The 19840-nt window shown below is 40.9% G+C and overlaps 1 protein-coding gene across 2 annotated transcripts; it reads right to left on the minus strand.

Annotated features, from left to right (window-relative positions):
• Window positions 1–104: 104 nt before the first annotated feature.
• On the minus strand, window positions 105–16373 carry kiaa0232 (KIAA0232 ortholog). 2 transcript variants are annotated; one of them, XM_047385964.1, is made up of 8 exons: window positions 15703–16373; window positions 13241–13817; window positions 12979–13119; window positions 10370–10439; window positions 10185–10269; window positions 6061–9436; window positions 5855–5963; window positions 105–2874 (listed from the first exon to the last, which is right to left on the minus strand). In XM_047385964.1, exons 2-8 carry the CDS (start codon window positions 13475–13477, stop codon window positions 2858–2860), a joined length of 4035 nt encoding a protein of 1344 aa, XP_047241920.1. In that variant the 5' UTR covers window positions 13478–13817; window positions 15703–16373; the 3' UTR covers window positions 105–2857. The 2 variants fall into 2 exon arrangements, with proteins under 2 accessions (XP_047241920.1, XP_047241921.1); XM_047385965.1 differs by lacking the exon at window positions 15703–16373 and adding an exon at window positions 15139–15684.
• Window positions 16374–19840: the final 3467 nt, after the last annotated feature.

Below are 19840 nucleotides of genomic sequence, written 5' to 3' on the forward strand. Positions count from 1 at the left end.
TCAAAGCTCTTAGCTTCTTGTAGCATCCTCAGCTTACTCTCTAGTGTCACCAAGAGGTCAAGCAGCTGAAGTGTATCACTTAAAAAACAAAAGAGCAACACAAATGAAGGTTTGCTTTATTCATTTATTAGATGTTAAACTCCACAATGAAACAAAATAATTTACTCATGGTGTACATAAAATTAGAACACATCTATTAGGGTCATAAAGGAAGAGGGAGGGCTGGAGGAGCATCTTCTGGGTAGGAATGAAAAGACGAGGAAAATTCTGATTTTCAGAGCTGTATATGTTCTTCAGACCAAAGTGCCAACGAAACTCGGCAACCGCGTCAAAATGTCCATCTTCTTTCGAACACATATACAATCACCGAATACATTTTCCCGCCAAACATGTTTTTCTTTCCTTGTTTTAAACAGCTTATATAAATGAAAGTTGAGAGGAGAATGATGTGATGCAATCCATCCAATGTAAGTGCTTTTTGTGACTTTGCTTCAGGCACACATTCACACACACTCGTACACTCATAACATTCTCTCACTGATTTAAACCTTTTTTTTTTTTTTTTCTTTAAACTAAAATGCGTTTCATCCAACTTAAAGCAATGGAGTGTGATGCTTGCATGCTTTATTTCTCAGACACATTCCATTGTTCTCAGGTGTCCCTCACTCAAAAGTAATCCACATGCTTAATTAGCTGCATGACTTTTGTCCTTTTGAATACTTTTGAATGTTTACATGCGCCAAGGTATTGCATAGAACTCAGGGCTCCTAAATTCCCTCCCGCGCTGTTTATGCAATCAACAATGGCTTTGATTTTTTTAATTGTTTTTTTTTTTTTTTTATTAAAACTTTAGCTCTACATTAATGACAGTCATTACAGCGGTATGCTTGAAAACAACTTCTGTCACCAATTTCTGCTGTACAAACAAACAAAACAAAAGAAAACATTAATGCATCACTGCACCGTCACAGGTCTGAGTGTAGAATATGCTTTTATTAAAAAATTCCTGAGTATCTTGACTGTTAAGGAAAGGGGACAAGACCCTGAAGTTGAGTTTGCTTCGTTCCACTACTTGAAGGGTTTTTAGGTAAAGTACCACTGGGCTTAACTATCACGCGGCTTCAACATTCACACTTAGTAAAGTGGAAGCCCCACCTTGCTCTTTGACAATAGAAGGAGGATTTCTATCTGTGCTTCGTGTTTGTGGTACTTGTGACAATTAGGTCACTTATATTATCCTTGATCTTTATGAAAAATGAATTACATTTGGAGAAAGAAAAGGACCTTCTGAAAAGCACAGTAGAACTGCTGCTTTGATTTCTCAAACCTGGAAACCAGGGTTTCTAAACAACTGGGGGGGGGGGCATTTCCATCCTTTTAGTCTGAAGCCATTTCTTTGAAATAAAGTTTTATTACACTCAGTCTGAACCGGTGTCTTCACAAGTTCTACATCACCACACACAAAACAGAGGGACATTAATCAAGATTTCAACAAGATATATTGTAAACCCAAAGAAAATAAACAACACACCTCACATGGAAACAAAAGCAGCATCTGTATATCTCAGAGTACTTCCTGCTTGTTTTTGGTTTGATGTTCGCCCGGCCACTTCTTACTACACATTGGTTTACTCGCACTGTGGGCAGTCTGCAGCGATGTTGGCCTTTCTGCTGTGGGGGCTTCTGAACTCAAAGGATTTTTACATGTCTGCTGACAATTCTGCCGTTTCGGGCCAGATAAATACGAGGTTCTGATAAAAAATAAATCAAGCTATGTTCAGTCAGAAATTCACGCCCCAAATTTTCCAAAAGAAAAAAAAAAAGAAAAAAGAAAGGATTCATGGAGTCTGGTTACAAACTATAACTATGTCAAAGTTACTACGGCCAGATTATTGAACATGTTAATAGCACCAATATTTTGTACCATAGAATTCACAAAGAAAACTGTTTCAGTTGCAACCAAGACGTCTGGCTGTAGTCGTGCCATCTTATGTAGGGTTTTTAGCCCAAAACCTTTTTTTTTGTTTTTATTTATATATTATTTTAAACCAATCTTGTGTATAGCCCTGCATTTTGATTGAGACTATTGGTATTTTCCCCACAAAACTCATTTTGATTTCTGGTTATTTTTATGTTTTAAGGATTTTTTTTTAACCTCACAAACCACACTATATCTAATCTACTGCTAGCTCTTAAAGACTATCACCATTCAAAAATCAGACAACTTTTCACACACAGGGAAGTCGAGGATATTCAGAAGAAAGCTGAACACATTCTCTACTTCACATTCAGAAAGTTGTACAAACTAGAAGTCTCAAATTGTTACAGAACTAAGATAAAATCTCTACATCCTTGTATTGTCTTTCTGAATTCAACATGGAAAGTAGAGGATGTGATAGCAGTTGTTTCACGCGACATTAGGTTCAACTGGAAAACAGGAGCGAGACTGCCTGGACGAACAAACATGCACAACCATTCAGACGGCACCGACCACCAGAACCTTGGTTCACTCTCAAAATGGTGGGAACAGAAACGTCTCTACAAGCGAACTGTGAGATTTGAAAAGGATCAGTGTGCAGAATAATCATGGCATCACTCAAAGACAGAACTTTTTTTTTTTTTTTTTTTTAAGTTTTCCTTTTTCACTCTTTTTGTTGATCTGACTGCTGATTACACAAGGTTTTTTGTTTGCAGTTAGTAAATGAAAAGCCAGCAGGTTTATGTGTTGGGGTTTTGGAGAGGTGTCTCAGAAAATTAGCCTACATTAGGTTTTCCTGAATCTTTGCTGGTCGAGGTCCAGTCCCAAGACCAGAGGAAGTTCTCTTGGCAACGGGTGTCCTCTGCAAAACTGGAGAAGTCAAATGTTGCTGCTCCCTGTTGAGAGAAGAGAGGGAAAATAGTGACAGTGGAAAATTAGAAATGACCTTCATTAAAGATACAGCATATGTGGCTGTCAGATATTCATTTTTGGATTTGATGGACAGAAAAGAGTGTATTCAATGAACAAAAACACACATAATGAAGGATTTCATTTGGGGCTCATTAACTTCCCATTTATCAGTAGTTCATTAAGATATTCCTGACTTCCTAGTTGTAAAACTAGTCTGTAAATTCGGGGCAAGTGGGACAGTGGGCTACTGCTCCACCAGATGTCACTGTCGAGCAGCATGGTCAACTATTAAGTCTAACAATCTTATTGTAATAGTAAATATTAAAATCTTCTTGCTTGAGTTTGACATTTGTGTGTGATTGCTCAGTATTATTCCAAAACTCAACACATCTGACAGATTCCTGACAAAGTCACTAAAACCTTAAGCAGCCTTTGAAACTGCTGTTTATAAATATGGGACATAGTGATATGCAACAAACTAATGATGGTCTTTTCTGGCTTCCACGTCTATATAATAAATGGAGTGGAAAAGTGGATTAAAACTAAATTGTGACTAGGAGATCACCAACCATTTTAATGTTCAACCATAAAAAAAGTTTATCCGTTGTCAAGAGAATATGAGTTTATTAAAGAACTGCTGGACTAAAGTCATTTACAGGTTTGACCAAAGTAAATGTCGATAATAAGTATTTGATCACTGTCATTGGAGATGTTTTATCTTAAATATTTACAAAGCTTACAAATTGCTTGTGCCAAAACGGGGTTATTGTAAGAGTAATGTTTATTTGGAGTTGGTATAAGCCATGTTTTAAATAAACAAAACCTAAAAGGTTGAAATCCTGTTTTTGTTACAGAGTGCAACATAAAACGAGGCAATATATATTCTACCGCTGTCATTGGGTTGTTACCCATATGAGACTGCATGACTGAGATGTATGTAAAAATCACTGAATAGTTCAAAACTGAGTACAGAATTTGTTGTGTTGTGCTAAACCTTTAATGCCATACAAAACACACATTTCACTACAGCTTAGAATATATATATATATTATACTGTTACCAACCTTCTATACATTTTTTGAGAACCCTAACGCCATTCTAGCTCATTTTAAAGCAAAATCTGTTCATTTAAACAAAATGAAAAAGCAACATGTTTGGAATGTATTTTTCCAACATGGTTTTGTAGGTAAAGAGTAAAATAAACTAAATCCACCAAGCTCTAGGTCTTTATCATCACCCTGTCTTAAGGCTCAGAGTTGGCCCTACTGTGTGTGTGTGTGTGTGTGTGTGTGTGTGTACTGTGAGCAGCATGGACTTCGCACGCACTTTATGTGGGTGGGTCGAGATTTTATGTGCCCCTTTTCCATTAATACCTACTCAGTGAGGTTTGTCTCTAGTTGCTTCTACTCTGCAAGGTTTGGTTTGTTTTCCATTACAAATGAGTACAATCACAATGTGGGGGGGGGGGGGGGGGGGGGGGGGGGGGGGTGTCAATAGAAAGGCGGCCCCACAGACTGAAAAAGTAACTTGATGTGATTTGTAGTGACACAAGCATGACAACGGCCATCAACTGCTGCTTAGTCCATGGCTGCTGTCAGAATGGTGAATGCAGCCAGAGAAGGCTGCAGGCAGCAAGACGAAACACTGAACATGTAGAGAGAGGAAAGCCATGGGTACAAGCTAAAGAACATGTGAGGGTAAGCTAATGCTACCCTATGCTAGCTTGCTATAGTGGTCGTACACACAGTGAGCCCAGAATACAACAATTTAATCAGTTATTATAATAAGTGTGCTATGACAAGTGACGCCGCCCCTTCAACAATCAGTGACCGACAGTTTTCTGATGTCACATTTTCAACACAACTCTGCTCGCTTGGAACCGCATCCAACCAGGTACCAAAAATAGTAACAGTTCCATGTAACCATTACTAATAGGAGAACAAAGCAAATAGAGCCGTGCTAAACCATGCCGCGTAGGGAATAGTGGAAAAGGGACAATAGTGGAGCATACCGATTTCCTACATTTCGAGACAAATTATTACATTTCCCACACCATCTTCCTTGGCATCACTGGATGAGGAGTTAGAACGAATTTGCCATGTAACTTTGGACAAAAGAAAAAACAAACAAACAAACAAGACAACAAAACAAGACAAACAAAAGAAAAGAAAAGAAGGTGGTATATAAAGGCCATTAAATCTGTCAGTGTGTCGCAGAGAGTGGCAGTAACACTGCGCATCCTTGTAACTGCTTGCTTGGAGCAGCGTGTCACATATAAAACCGTTCCATTAGGAGACTTTTTCCCAGCGAGCACTTTACCGTGTGACTCCAAGTATGTGTATGCAATCATAAAAATTAAGCTTTTGCAAACGAGTATGCCTGCTGACGCCCGCTGAGTCAAGAACGCCCAACTCGGTGAGGCCCTTTAGAATGTTTTTTTCTTTTCCTGATAGAAACAACAATGCGTTATAAAAATACCACAAATATACACCTTCTACCTCCAACGTCTTTGCGGATCTGATGGGTAGAAATATTTGAGCAAGATTTTGTCATCTATCGCTCCTCCCACTAAAACAGGAACATTACAACAAATAGCATCCAGAATGACTACTTTAAAATAGATATTTTTCGTCGAGCCACTTTCACAAGCCAACTGATTAACTCTTACTCTGAATTATTAAAAATACAGTTTGCATGACGTAAGAAAAAATCTGTTCACTACTGCCTGGGTTGCTCAGTTCTCTTCATATGGGAACAGCGTTCTAGCCCACATTCAGTCGTAACAGAAAAGACCAGTAGGTTCAACAAGTATAGAAGTCATAGGCGGTTCTGAGTACATTGGGGAAAAGAACCCCGATCACCTTACAAAATGCAATGAAAATGTAGTAATAATGGTCTGAAGTGTAAAAAGGAAGCATTGTGTTAATCTAGTAGTAAAAACCCTGTTTTAAAATATGGACTTACCTGTACACTGAGATCCAGGGAAAAGGGGGGAACAAATTGTGTTCTGCCACCAGAACTCATCTTGCTGGCTGCCAATTCCTCCCTGTCCACTTCTATTTAACAGAGGAAACTAGACAAGACAAACAAGAAGCACTTAGACCTATGCTTCTGAAACTCACAAACACTGGCTGCAACACTTTGATAACTAATTAGTAAAAAATCCTTACCTCTTGCTTGTCGCCAACATAGTCATAAGCAATCCCACACTTGGGGATCTGACCTGCTGGTGAACATAACTGGGACTGCTTTTCTTCTGAAGATTCGTCTTGTTGAATCTTGCCAACATCCATCTGTCGACCTGTGCTTGATGCAGCTGCTGCCGTTTTGCAGCTTAAGCCACTCTCTTGCTCAGCGATTGGCAGAAGGGTACTTGAACCCTCCTGTGAATCCAGAGAGGTCTGGGCACTCTTCTCCATGCCAGACTTCTTTAATCTGGGTAAAAATTTACCAGATTCCAGTTCTGACTTCCCGTAATAAGGTCCCTCACATTCTGCATCCTCCTCCAGAGGTTTGAGGTCGGCCTGAGGATCATCGAACACATCCACCGGCGCCACAGTGGGAAAACTCATTTCCTCTTTGTCAGTCTCGGCCTCTGAATCACTAACTCCACCAGGAGACAACTCTGAGGCTGATATTGGTCGGAAATGAGTCCTGGGTGAAATGCGAATGGCTCTATACTGCGTCCGGTTGATGCCATAAATTCGTGTGTGGAAGGCTTCATTCTCTGAATCAGAGCAAAGAATAGATTTGGGCTTGAAGCCCGGACTGAAAGAAGCCATATCCTCAGGCTCAACCGAACACTCAACATGGAGGACTTTAGAGAAGGGATTATTCAGGTTAAAGGATGCAAACGGGTATTCTAGACCTTGCTCCTCTTTATGCAATCCTCCGTAAGATCCAAGCAAATCTTCATGGAAGATCAAAGAAAATCCCTTATTGAATCCATCTCCACCTCCTCTATTGGCCTGGTCACTCTGCCCAAACGAAACAAGGGGCCTCCATAGGGGCCGGTGCCCTGGGGCGAAGCAGCTGCCTGTGTTCATGAACACATCTCTGCCGGTGATGGTAAGCATTTCTGAGCTGGAAGCAGAAGCAGCTGCTGCGGCACACTGTAGCAAACTATCTTGAGTATCACTTGGTGGCACTACAGCCCAATTCTTATCACCACTTAGTGTTTTTAACTCTCCATATACCCCTCCAAGGATGAATGATGTACTTTCCTTGTCAGAGTTCAAGTCCCAAGGCTTGGACGGAGTCATATAATCCCCAGCAGCATCTACTTTGGAGAGTTTGTTTTTGGCTAAGTCCTGTTCTTCTTTCTTGCCTTCCCAGAGGCGATACTCAGATCGCTGCACAGCTTTTTTCTGAGGTCCCTGAACGGGAACATCTTTTGTCTGGACCTCTAGGCACCGGCAACAGCAAGTGTCTGACTCATCTGAAAATAGCCCCATGTTTGTCTTTTCTGCTCCATCTTTTGACACAGCAGACTTCCCGTCTCCAATTGCAGTCCATATGTCTTTTATAATCCCTGAGCTGTAATCATCGCTCTGTTGGTTTCCGTTGTCCGAAAACATGTCTGTGCTGTACTGTTTACTCTCATCTTTTTCTAGCGCTATGCCACAAATGGACTCTAATTTAGATTTTTTGGTAAAGGTCTGATTGGATGCTGTGCTAACACTGACTTTTTCACACTTTTTGCCCGAGTCCTCCTGCAAAAATTCCAATATTTCATCTTCCAGATATGTACCCGAAAGAGGAGGGATCACTCGATCCGGTTCTTCTCTGCCAATCTGAGCAGCGTCGTCTGCTAGAGCACTTCCCTGTTCGTTGTCTGACCGGGTCTCTTCTGAGTGTGACCATGGACTACAAGTTCGTGTTGAAAGGTTAGAACAGTGTTCAGTTTCGTCAAAGGCACTATTTTTGGTCCATATTAGCAAGCGGGACTGTTTATTAGAATGCGGGTCGAGACAGCTACTAGAATTGGTGTTGTTTTCGTGACAAACGGACAGCGACTCGTGGGGGAAGGGAAGAGTGGCACTGTCACACTGCACCTCAAAGAGAGAGAAGCAGAATGAATCCAAACCAGACGGTTCACTAGGAGCTTCAGGAACAGGTGGTTCTTCCAGAGGTCTGGATAGCTTGCTCAGGGTCAATGAAACGCTATCCAGCAGCGGAGAGAGTCGAACAGGAGAATCTCCAAGGAAACCTTCTCCGTCTACATCATCAGAAGAAGATGGCGAATAACATCCCCACACTTGTACCATGTTTTCGAGATCCTCCATTAGAAATCCAACAGTTCCCGAAGCTTCCTGTGAGTCTGCCTGTATTGCACTTTTCCCTTGCTGCTCAAGGCCATCTAACACTAAACAGCATTCTGCCTCATTGTCTCCTTGCTCTTTGCTTTTCTGTCGAATCAAGCTTAAGATCCGACTCTCTTGTATCGTGTCTGAGGCACTAGTATCCAATATGGATTGATAAATATCAACTTCATAGAAGTCGGTAAATTCAGACAGATGCTTGTCATCTAAATCTCTAGTATCTTCTGGCTGAGGGCAGCATGAAATTTCAGTGAGGTCAGCGGGTTCGTTGTCCGCGTCGCCGGGCGCTTCCACAAAGTGCCCATCCACAAATGAGCCTGCTGCCAAGTAGGCCCTCTGATAGTTCTCGCTGGCAATGCAGATTCCTTGGATTTTCTCTGGCAGCCGTTCCATATCTGCCGAAAAACCAAAGCCATCCGGAGAGCCTACCTTGCTGCGATATTTTGTTTCAAGCTTACTTTGACAGCTGCTGAAAGGTACAAAGTACTCTGTGATGGGCTCCGTGTACCAAAGCGGCTCCTCCTTGTATTCCTTTTTGTTTCTGGCCTCAACTGCAGACTCTCTTGCTTCCAGTAACCCAAGCTCTTTACGAATCTCCTTCAGCGGTCTCTTCCACTTTTTGTAAAGCTGTGGTTGTTTAGCAGCACTGCCAGTTGCGCTGCTGCCGCTCGCTCCTACGTTTCTTCTTTCCTCCTTATCGATAACCTTCATCTGCAGCTTCCCCTGCCCGTTGTTGCGTGTTCTCTTGTTCTTTGCAGCCTCCCTGGATTTGTGCCTCACTCTAACAGTTTTGCTTCTGGATGATTTTGTGTCACCCTGGTTCCCACTGGAGCTTGAACCTGCCTCGCTAGAACCAGAAGACCATGATCTGGGGCGATATTTTCCTTCAGATCTGTGTCTAATCTGTCTCTTAGGGTGGCTGATGGACTTCTCCTCTGCTGCTGCACCACCATGGCATCGGTTTTCTTTCTCCTTCTTGCCCCGCCGCTGCTGGCCTCTCTCCCTGGTCACAGTAGGGATGGTACTACACACCTCTAGGTTTCGCTCTTTTGCAGCCTCACCATCACTGTTGCAGTCTTTGGGGGAAGATGTATCTGTGCTGGTTTGTGGAGCTGCAGAGGATGATGAACTGGAGTATGTGCAGGCCTTCGCCTTGTTCCACACCGTCATGATCTCTTGGAGACAAACAGTTTTCTCTGACAGAGGAGGAAATGCTTCATAATACCTGCAAGTCAGACCAAAAATGAAAAGGACACTTCATTTCAATCAGAGCAATACAGGTTTATTAAACTGCAACAGATGTCATGCTGTAACACTATTTATAAAATTGGATACTAAAAGACCAAAATGTTAACACAAAATTAATTTTAAGACAAAATGCAATTAACCTTAATTAACAATATAATGGTCTAATTATGAAAAGCAACATGTTAAAAATTAGACATGACTACAATTTTCTTCTCTTTGACAAGAACTTGATGTTTGTTTGTTTTTTATAATATACTCAGACAAGCTCAAGACTAAGTCTATAGTAAAACAAGATGAGTGTGGAGACGATCCAAAACACGGACAAAAGCTATTCAGCACCCAAAGTCCTTTATTCACTCAAAATGAGACAACGGCAAAACTTTTAAGGATGCTTCTTTGAATTCTCATCAGTAAAGAGACTCAGCTGTTTTAAAGGTTGATTTGACAAAATACAATTAAGCTATATGTCTAATGTGCACAACGAAGCACACTGACGTATAGCTAGATACATGTCAATGAAAAAAGGTTCTCTTTAGATTATGAGAAAATTTGAACATAGAACGTTTTAACACGATAAGCAAGTGTTTTTCTTTTATTTAGAGAAACTGAAGAAATCAATTTAAGCTAAAACTTCATTTCTGAGGTTAGGCTTTTTGCCAAACTGCTAATAATATTTCCAGTAATCAGATTAATGTGAAGCTGTTCTGTTGTCACTGCCAACTTACATTTCCACCTGGTCCTTAGAAGAGGGAGACTCAGCATGTTCTGGTGACTGACAGCCATCCGATTTCTTTTGAATGCGTTTCTCTTCTGGGAAATGAATAAAACAAAAAAAAAAACATCTTAGTAAGGTTAGTAGTTGCGGCTTTCTTTTCTTCATCAAGAGTGAAAAAATATATTAGTTCCAAACCTTTCTGTTTGTTCTGGATGTCCTTAAGTTTAGAGCAAAGCTCTTCAACCAGACTCTCAATTCCAGAGTTCTGCACAGGAGACACAAACAACAAATATATTTGTCAATTCAAATCTTTTCAAGTAACCAACTAAAAGAACACAGTTATGGAAACTAAACACTATAAGCTGTCAATACATATTAGATACAAATGATTGGAAATAAAAATAGTAAAAATGGACACAAACAATTTGAAGATGTGGTCCAAGAAATAAAATGAATGAGAATTTGCCCAGCAGTCTGACCACATGTTGCAGTTAGTCTGGCAAACGACTCAAACAGGAATGACAACAAATGAACTTGTTTTTTTCAGTAAAATAAGACAAGATGACAGATGTTGAAAGATTCTGTAGTCCAAGGAAAGACTGTTTGCTATAACAAGACAAAGAGTAATGAAAGGCCAGCAGCTAACAACTCCAGCCAGCTGATTTGTGACAGTTTAGGCATGCTCAGCCATGAGTGAGCTACGTTCAACAGGAGTGCACAAATACTTTCAGAAATAAAGAAAAGAGGCACCAAAAGAGCTTCATACACTGCTTTCAACAGGTAGCCCTTACTGCATAAACCACAGTAATTTACTGCCTACCTAAGTTAAGCAATGCAACATGTATTGTTTGATTTACAAACACTAGTTTGTAAATCAACATAACCACAGACACTAGCATAGATACACACACTGTCAAAGTAACTACCTCCATTCACATCACAACAGATCCTGAACAACAAGTTCCTGCTGGACTCTGGTCCAAAGTATCATTTGACACTGTAGTACTTCTCACTGGTTCTGTTATTTCCTCCTGCGTAGCTGCTACTGCTGGTCAGCTGACAGCCACCCGGCTTTGCTGCAATCACATGCAGCGTTTTCTGCTTAAGAAAACAGAGCACAGAGTCCAGCCCCCAGAGAGGAGCATTTCACCGCTCTCGTCTTGCAGACCTCTCTCCTCCCACTATCGAGCTTTTCATGTTGCATCAACTAAAGCACACCCTTTTTAGTAGTGGCCACAAAGAAACATTCTTTGTTACACAGCAATGGGAATGCATTTTACTCCTTGGTTATACTAGATACTAACTTATATTTCTTTTGGTTTCATTATTTTTAAAACACAGGACAGCATCGTTTTATGGTCAGTAAAATCTTAAGTGCTGACCCTAAAACAACCTTAATGATGATGAGTAAAGCTACAGCCACCTTGCATTTTCAGTACAGATCTTCCCTTTTTCAATGCCCTGGCTTCCCTTTGGACCCAGCTTTAACCACAGCTTACCTACTTTGACTCATGCACTTTAAATCTGCAGAACTTCACCTAAATAAAAATGACCAATGGATTACCAAATTCTTGACATAAACAGAGCAAAAATGTAAAGGATATGAACATGTTTGAAAGGCACTGTGTGTCACAAGGCAAACAGAAACCTAAATACGTTTTATTTGGGACTTTGTGCCACGAACCAACACAAAGAAGTGCATCATTCTGAAGCGGAAGAAAAATGATATGTTTTTCATTTTTTACATACATCTATTGATACAAATCTGTAAATGTCTCAGGTATTTATACTCAGCCCTGATGAGTCAATAACTTTGAAAACTACCTTTTGTTGCAAGTAACGAAGCAAGGCATCTCTTCCAACGTTGCAGATCTAGAAGCTGAAATCTTTGCAAAATAGCTCAAGCTCAGTCAGATTGGATGCTTGAGTCCTCCCAGTGATTCCCAATTAGACTGAGGTCGGGCTGATTCTAAGACATGAAAATGCTTTAATCTAAACCATTCTATTGTAGCTAATGCTGTTTAGGTTTATTGTCCTGCTGGGAGGTGAACCTTCACACCAGGCTATAATCTTTGGCACCCTTTAACAGGTTTTAGTCCAAGACTGCCCAGTTTTTCCCTCCATCCATCTTTCCATTGTAGATTAAAATGGGACTCCATGAGATGTTCAAAGCTTGGGATCCTGTTTTAGATTCTAACCCTGCTTAAAAAAAAAAGTGGCCTGCTTGTTGGGTTCCTTGGTTTTCTTTATGCTTTTTGTTCTTTAATATTCTGTAACAAACATCGGAGTCCTTCACATTACAGCTCCATCAAAACTGAGTCTAAAATACACCAAGGTGGACTCTATTGAGTAGGTACCCATTAAATGTTTCAATGAGGTAAAATATAAATGCACACCCATTAAAGTTTAATTACAAAATGAAAATGAAGCCCTGTACCATTGCCCTTCCACTGCACAACTATGAACTATTTTCAGCTGGTCTACCACAGAAAATCCAAATGAAATCCATTAAAGTTTACTTTTATAATGCGACAATATATCAAAAAGTTGAACGGTGTGAATACTTGTAAGCAGAAAATATACAAGACTATACCAAATGTGTTCAGAATTTTTTTTTTTTTATTAAACATTGCACTAAGGCTGGGTCATTGCTAAAGGATGAGTCAGCGTAGATATTCCCTGAACCAAGATAAAAGATCATTTGAAAACCTACAGAAAAGTAACACCCAAGCTGGCTAACAACATTCATGATAAATATCTTGATAGGCAGAGGATTTCATCAATCATGTCAGAACAGAGCTTACTTCATCAGATGCAGAGCGAAGGCATTGCACTGCGGCTTGCTTCTTTATTTCCTCTAGACTCAGGTCGGTCCCACCTTTCTTCTTGCCCTTGCCCCACTTCTTTCCAGCTCCCTTCTCCCATCCCAGGAAGATGTCATTTTCCTTTCAAAACGAAACAAAAAGAAATAGGATATAAGTGACAACTACTACCTGCTCATTTGACAATTCAAAACATAAACAACAATTTTCAAAGTTCTTTTAGTTTAGATAAATAACAGCCCACCTGGTCCTGCAGGTCATAGTCATAGCTGTCATGCAGGAGGAGGCTAAGAACATAGCGGGTGTAGATCATGGCGTCAATCCCACACTTCTCAAGCTCCTGGCCAAGCCAGCTTTGTACTGGCCCCAGCGACTGGAGCAGGGACATCTCTGATGCAGACAGGGCTCCCACAATGGGGTAGGTGCAAGAGAGGTTCTCAGGAGGAGCAGGACCGTCTGAATCTGTGCTCACTGGACGCATGGGACCTCAGGTGTAGGCCATTTTCCGGCAGAGCAGCCTCATGACGGGTTGTTACTGAAGGGTGGGAGGTGCAGAAGCAAACAACAAAAGGACGAGGCAAAACCTATCTGGACGAGGAGGGCTGTCACTCCAGCAGGAAGTACTTAAGGGGCTCTACATGGGGAGGCATGTAGGATGGTTTTTTTTTTTTATTGCTTTAAGCAAAAAAAAAAAAAAAAAAGTGATTTTACTCATAAGGCATGGCTGCTGAAAGCTCTCAGCTGCTGAGCAAAACACAAGATGTGTTTCTGTCTCAGTCAGAGAGGTCCATTATGAGACTGTCTTCGTTCACCGGCACAATCTGAAACAGAAAACAAACCTTTGTGAGTTCCTGAAGAACTGTGTAAACAGCTCGACTACATGTCAGACCAGCACAGGAAGGCGCCTCATAATGAGATGACATGTTCAGAGTTTAAAGCTAAAATGTTATCTCAACAAATGTTGGTTATTACCGAGGTTCACAACTCAATGACTGTAAACTTTGTAACTTTAGTATAGCTTTATACCAGTAGCTGTCACATGCAGTTTTAAAACCACTAAAATCTTCTAACATACCACTCCTATAGTTTACAGTCATTTAAATGACAAGTCGGATAAAGTGCTGAAGTTAATTGAGTTTTTCACTGCTGCTTTCTCATGTGAGCCCCTGCAAGGTCTTTTTGAAATTCATTAATGAATTGAAACTTTTTTTGTAATTCTCCAACACATTTTGTTTTGAGTGAATTTCTGAATTAAAAACATTTACATAGCCTGAGGATTAGAAGACAAGCTAAACATGCCCTGAATTGGGATCGCCGCCGGTATGAGCAACTTTGGACAGCTGGACGGAGAAGAGGTGTAGTGGGCAGGAAGTATTTGGTGGAGAAACCATGTGTTTCAGATGGTAACAGCGGATTCGGACACCGACGTGAAGAGCAAATGGAGGCTGTAAAGATTTGATTGGCTGATCCAGGCGTCATTCAGCGGTGGCATTTACAGAGTAACCGGTCGGAGACGTCAAAAGGGCAAGATAAGAAGCTTTGCAGTGCGCTACCACACGACTTCAGCGATCCGCACCCTGATGTACAACAAGACTGAGTCACTATCAAACAGAGGGAGAACAGCTGAGAGGTTAACTAGCGCTTTCTAAATATGGCTGACCGTTCTCTACAAGCTAGCAGTTCTCTTGAACGCACATTAGCCCCGGCTGCCAGCTTCTATCTGCGCTGTCAACATACCAACTTCATGCAGGCACTCAAACTTAGCCTTACGATCGTTTTTTGTTTTTTTTTCTTTTGTACAGAACATACACCTCAATAAATGGGAGTCTTTCCTCGGAGCCTCACAATAACAAGGTTTCACCAACAAACGTCTGAGGCGTCAGCAGAAAAGATTTCATAACACTATCATGATGTCGATTTCAAAGGTTTCAGTTGTACACAGTTACATACATGCCGGCAGTTTGTTGCATAAAACTGCGCTGTTCTATCAAATCAAGCCCTGCAACACCGTAACAGCGTGGCATTACATTAGGTATCAGTATAGGTGTCCAACAATCACACAGTGAACTATGACTTCTGTTACTAAACGGCGATATTTACGTCGCTTTGCAGTTAAACAGCAAGGTTAGCTGGACCACCGACCTTTAGCTGATGTTAGCATGTTAGCTTCCCAGAACTCCACAGTTTCTGTCACAAATGTATCATCTCTCTTTCAGTTATATGGCGTTTATCTGTTACGCGAGAATACTTTTTGGCGTTTGTGTTTAATGACGCTGTCGCCGTGTTCCGGCCAATAATAACAGAACACTCTGTGACAGGCAGGTGAAGGGAGGTTGCGCTCGGTGGCATTGCTGCCTTTACGGTTCTCCGTTAAAATAACGCCAAACACAATTACGTCAAATATTAGGCCGAGTTAGCAGTCGGAAAGAAGGGGCCTCCAAATATTTAAATGTCAACAAAAACAGCAAATGAGACTGGAACCATTTAAAAGCTAACGCTAGCTTTCACGTAGCTACGCTTGTTGTTGTGACCGAGGGGGAGGAACAGCGGCTGCACCGTACCAGAGGACTGTCAGACGTTTTTCCCTCAACAAATGTGCGCCATATCGTCATAAGACGAAGGAGTTAACAAACTTAACATGACTCAACAAGCAGGAGCAAGAGAAGCACAACATGTAAAGAACTCCACCGGAGATGGTTTACTCACCTGCCGTGGCCTGAAGTAGAGAAACAGCGAAAGGGGAGCGGCTAGGTCTCTCCCGCTGCCGTTCCGAGCTCGAGCTCTGGAATCTGCTGCGGTAGCAGCGCGTATCATGGACGCCGACAGAAATGGCGCTGTTTTCGCATCTAGCGCTTCTTCAACAGAGCATCGGCGAAACTGGCGACATTTGGGCTCCCGCCCAGGGAAGGTCATTCGTTGATGACCGGGAATACTCAGAACCACAATGTCGGCCGTCAACGAGCCAGTTTCAATCACATACGAGTATTGAATGCGCCACCCTCCGCGTTCGTATCCTGGCAACAAGGCAAACCTCTACCGTCCCGCTGCGGTAGATTTGATTCCTCCGCCTGGAATGTTGCATCAGAAGTCCAACTAGTACTCCCACAATTTGTTCTTACACGAAATGAAATTGAAATTCACTGAGCACAATGAGCGCAGAGGTCGAGATGTAAAAGCAATATTTGAAACGTTGCGACCAGTGTTCATGTTCACAGAGTTACAAATGTGCTTTACCCTGTGAATATTTATTTATTCATTTATTTTTTTCTACATTTTACAACATTAAAAGCGTCCTGTGAAAGTATCCATACAACTTGGGGGATTTGTTCAGCCTCAATGTATTCTAAGGGGATTTTACTGTATGTGGTAGACCAATACAAAGAAGCACCTCAGTGGAAGGAAAAATAGATTTTATTTATTTATTTTTCACAAAAAAAAATCTCTCAAATGTGGCATTCATTTCTTCCAGCACACTTCACTTTGAAATTTCTACATAAAATCCAATGGAATAACTGCACTCAATTTAACAAATTACTAAATAATAAATCAGTATATAACCAGCTGTCAGGAGAAGGCTTCAGAGGTTTGTTATATGAGTGAACAAACAGCACCATGAAAACTAGAAAAACACAAGAAACATGTCACCAGTGGCTGCTCTTAATATGTTTTACCATTTAACAAGCTGATTTTTAAAAATGTAATAATAATTTGAGAAGTGCAAATTTAAACTACTTCTGCTTTCTTGAGTTGATAGCAGTGTCTATGAAGCCTCTGGCAGATAATTTTCAGCTAAAGTCCCCATGCCCTACAGGCATTGCATCTTTTGAGCACATGCGAAAATGAGCACTAACAATTCATCAGATTATGCTTTCGATCTGATGTACATAAGCCTTAATTAATCTTTGCATTGGGAATTGTTAGGCTTATTCTTCTAAAGCTTTTTCACCTTTTGTGTGAACACCGTACCATGTTCACTTTCTGCTCTACGTCTGTCATTATAAGGGGTGCTTGTTAGCACGTTTTGGGGTTACCGTTCATACCAGAGCTTTTTATAGCCCTGCTACATGTTGGAAGGGAAGGCTGTTCAGGGAGGACTTTGTAGTTTGAAGCATTTCTTTCCACTAACAAATTCTAAATGATTACTGTTTACTTTTTATAGATAAAGTGTGTGTAAAAAGTCTACATAACCATGTTAACATAACCCAGGATTTACAGAAGTAAAAAAAAAAAATCAGACCATGATCTAATATTTCAACCATATGGTTGTATAGTGCTTTGTCAAGTCTGAGGACTCCAAATCAATGTACATTACAATCAATCATCTGTCCATTCAAACACATATGAACACACTGGGTGGGGCAGACTGACAGAAGTGAGACTGCATACAATTGACGCCACCAGGCCCTCTGACCACTATCAGCAGGCAAGGCAGGTGAAGTGTTTTGCCTAAGGACTGAATGACTGAAAGGGAAATAGCTGGGGTTCGAACTGGCAACCCACATTTTTTCTAAATCGTTCTTAACACAAAACCATTTTTATCTTCATGAGGACAGAGCCTTAGAACTGTTTATGATTTCATCCACCTTACAAAAAGTCTTGGTCCATCTACAGAAAAGTAACCCCAGGGCAGCAGTGATGCTGCCACCACCATGTTTTACTCTAGACACGATGGTCTTTTGGTGAGGTGCTGTGTTGTTTTTGTGTCAAATCTAGCTATTAGGATTGTGCCAAAAAGTGTAACTTTGGCTTTATTTGACATTAGAGCATTGTTTCAAAACATTTCGGTGGCTTTTAACTTGACCTGGATGTTTCCTTTGGGAGAAATTGATTCCATTTTTCAACTCTACCTCTTAGAAATTGAGACTTTTGTGGAACACAACCAGTTCTAAGTAGAAGTTTCTGCAGCTTTTTCAGTGTTGCTATTTGGCTTTTGGCTACCTCACTGACCAGTTACAGTCTTGTCTTTTTGTCAGTTGTGTAGAAATATGTTTCATTAGTATCACTCTTCCATGTTTTCACTTTACTGTGCCATGGATGCTGCAGTGTTTTTGTTTCATTCTCCTGACTGATACCATTGTACAATGATATTCTTTAGAGCCTTTGCAACCTCACTGCTGACCATGACTTTAGCTAAAGGACGCAAATGAACAAATTTCAAAAAAGTTTAATTAGGACTGCTAAACTTTATCAGCGATCAATGAGATACTGTATAACAGATGGCAGGTGTGTACGCCAATGAAGACTGAATGATGGAACTGAATCAATAGGTGCTTTTAGAAAGTGTCAGCTGAAATGAGTGTGGTTCCAACAGTGTTTCCGAACCCTGGTCAATGCTTCTGGTTTGACCTGCTCCAGCCATTGTGGTCTTTAATATTTTTGTAGGGCTGATCACACTCATACCCAATAAGTGAACAGCAGTCTGTTCACGTCACAAAACGTGCTGAGTGGAGTGGAGCCGACCAGAGTAGAGCCCATGGAAAAGGGGCAATACACAACTAGATTTCTGCAGCTTTTTTTATGTTTATATTTCTCTCTCCAATAGATTCGTTTTCAGTGAAATAAGACAGAATATGTCTCAGATTAAAGGTTAACAAATTTCTGAAATGATTTATCATTGCCATATGCCATATGTTTAAATAGGCAATAAACCATAGCTGGTACTTTAACAGGAGTTTTTATACTTTCTATACCCATACTGTTGTTTTTTTTTTATAAACTCTGCGTATTTGTTTTTGTGAGACAGACCACAAAACTACTTCTCTGCATCTTGAATTTATTGAAGACTTAAGATGTGCCTCCAAAAGGTCTTCCAGCACCCCCGCAATTTGCCATTCATGGTACACACTGGGGAACACGCAATATTCCAGGGAAACAGCCCCTATCACAAAGTGCATTCACGTTTTATACAATAGATAATGTGTGACAAAATCGAAATGATTGGTCATAAAAAAGCGAGAGGTGAAACCTGTGGATGAGACTTCAGACCCCCCTTTCTGGTTTATCTTGATCCCAGCTGGTCAGTTATCCTGTTCTCTCTGTCCAGATAGTCAACATTTTATCGTATGAGGCTCTTTTTATATCTGCATTGGGGAATGGTTGCTTTATTCTCTAAAGACTGACCACGCTCAATAAATCAAAGGTGTGTAGTGTCATACAATTCATCTGCCCCTTGACCACAGGGGTCACCACCGGTGGGATTACATGAGTTGTAGCGTATTGACCAGCTGTTTGCGACACTGTGTAGATAACATAAAAACACTGCCTCATTGTTGTGTTAGTAGAGTTGTCTTGAAATCAGTTTCTGCTCATTGTAATAAGAGAAAGCGGAAAAAGAGGTTGTGGGAAGGAGTGTAAGGAATCTGCAGGTAAAATCAGAATCTATATGTGTGCACATAAGACACTGCTGATAAATTACAAAGCCAGTCTTTGCAGTGTTAACAGCAGTTCAGAGGGTCCCTCAGGGCCTTTTAGCAGATAAATACTGAAAGCTTTTGATCTGTATCTGCAATCAGAACAGAGCCATCCAAAGACCAGCTAGCCTGACCTTAGTGACGTAGTCCAAGTGGATGCTGTTTTAGTCTTCACAGTCAATATCCTGTGTATACCTTATGAATCATCATAATCATGATTGGAATTGTTCTGCCACATCAATGTTTCTGTCTTTCTTGACACTGATAAAATCTTGTTTCAGCCACAAGCACATCTACATGCTAAGATTTGCAAAGCAGTCTGCTCTGCTCTTTGCTCTGACGGCTTTCTTATTCCCCACTGTTAATTGAAAGTCAATTTAGAGCAGCTGGCACAGTGAAAAGATGCCTTATAATCCTCTTTCAGGGAAGATGGT

The sequence above is a fragment of the Girardinichthys multiradiatus genome, chromosome 14 (assembly GCF_021462225.1).
Source record: "Girardinichthys multiradiatus isolate DD_20200921_A chromosome 14, DD_fGirMul_XY1, whole genome shotgun sequence".
NCBI classification, from domain to species: domain Eukaryota; kingdom Metazoa; phylum Chordata; class Actinopteri; order Cyprinodontiformes; family Goodeidae; genus Girardinichthys; species Girardinichthys multiradiatus.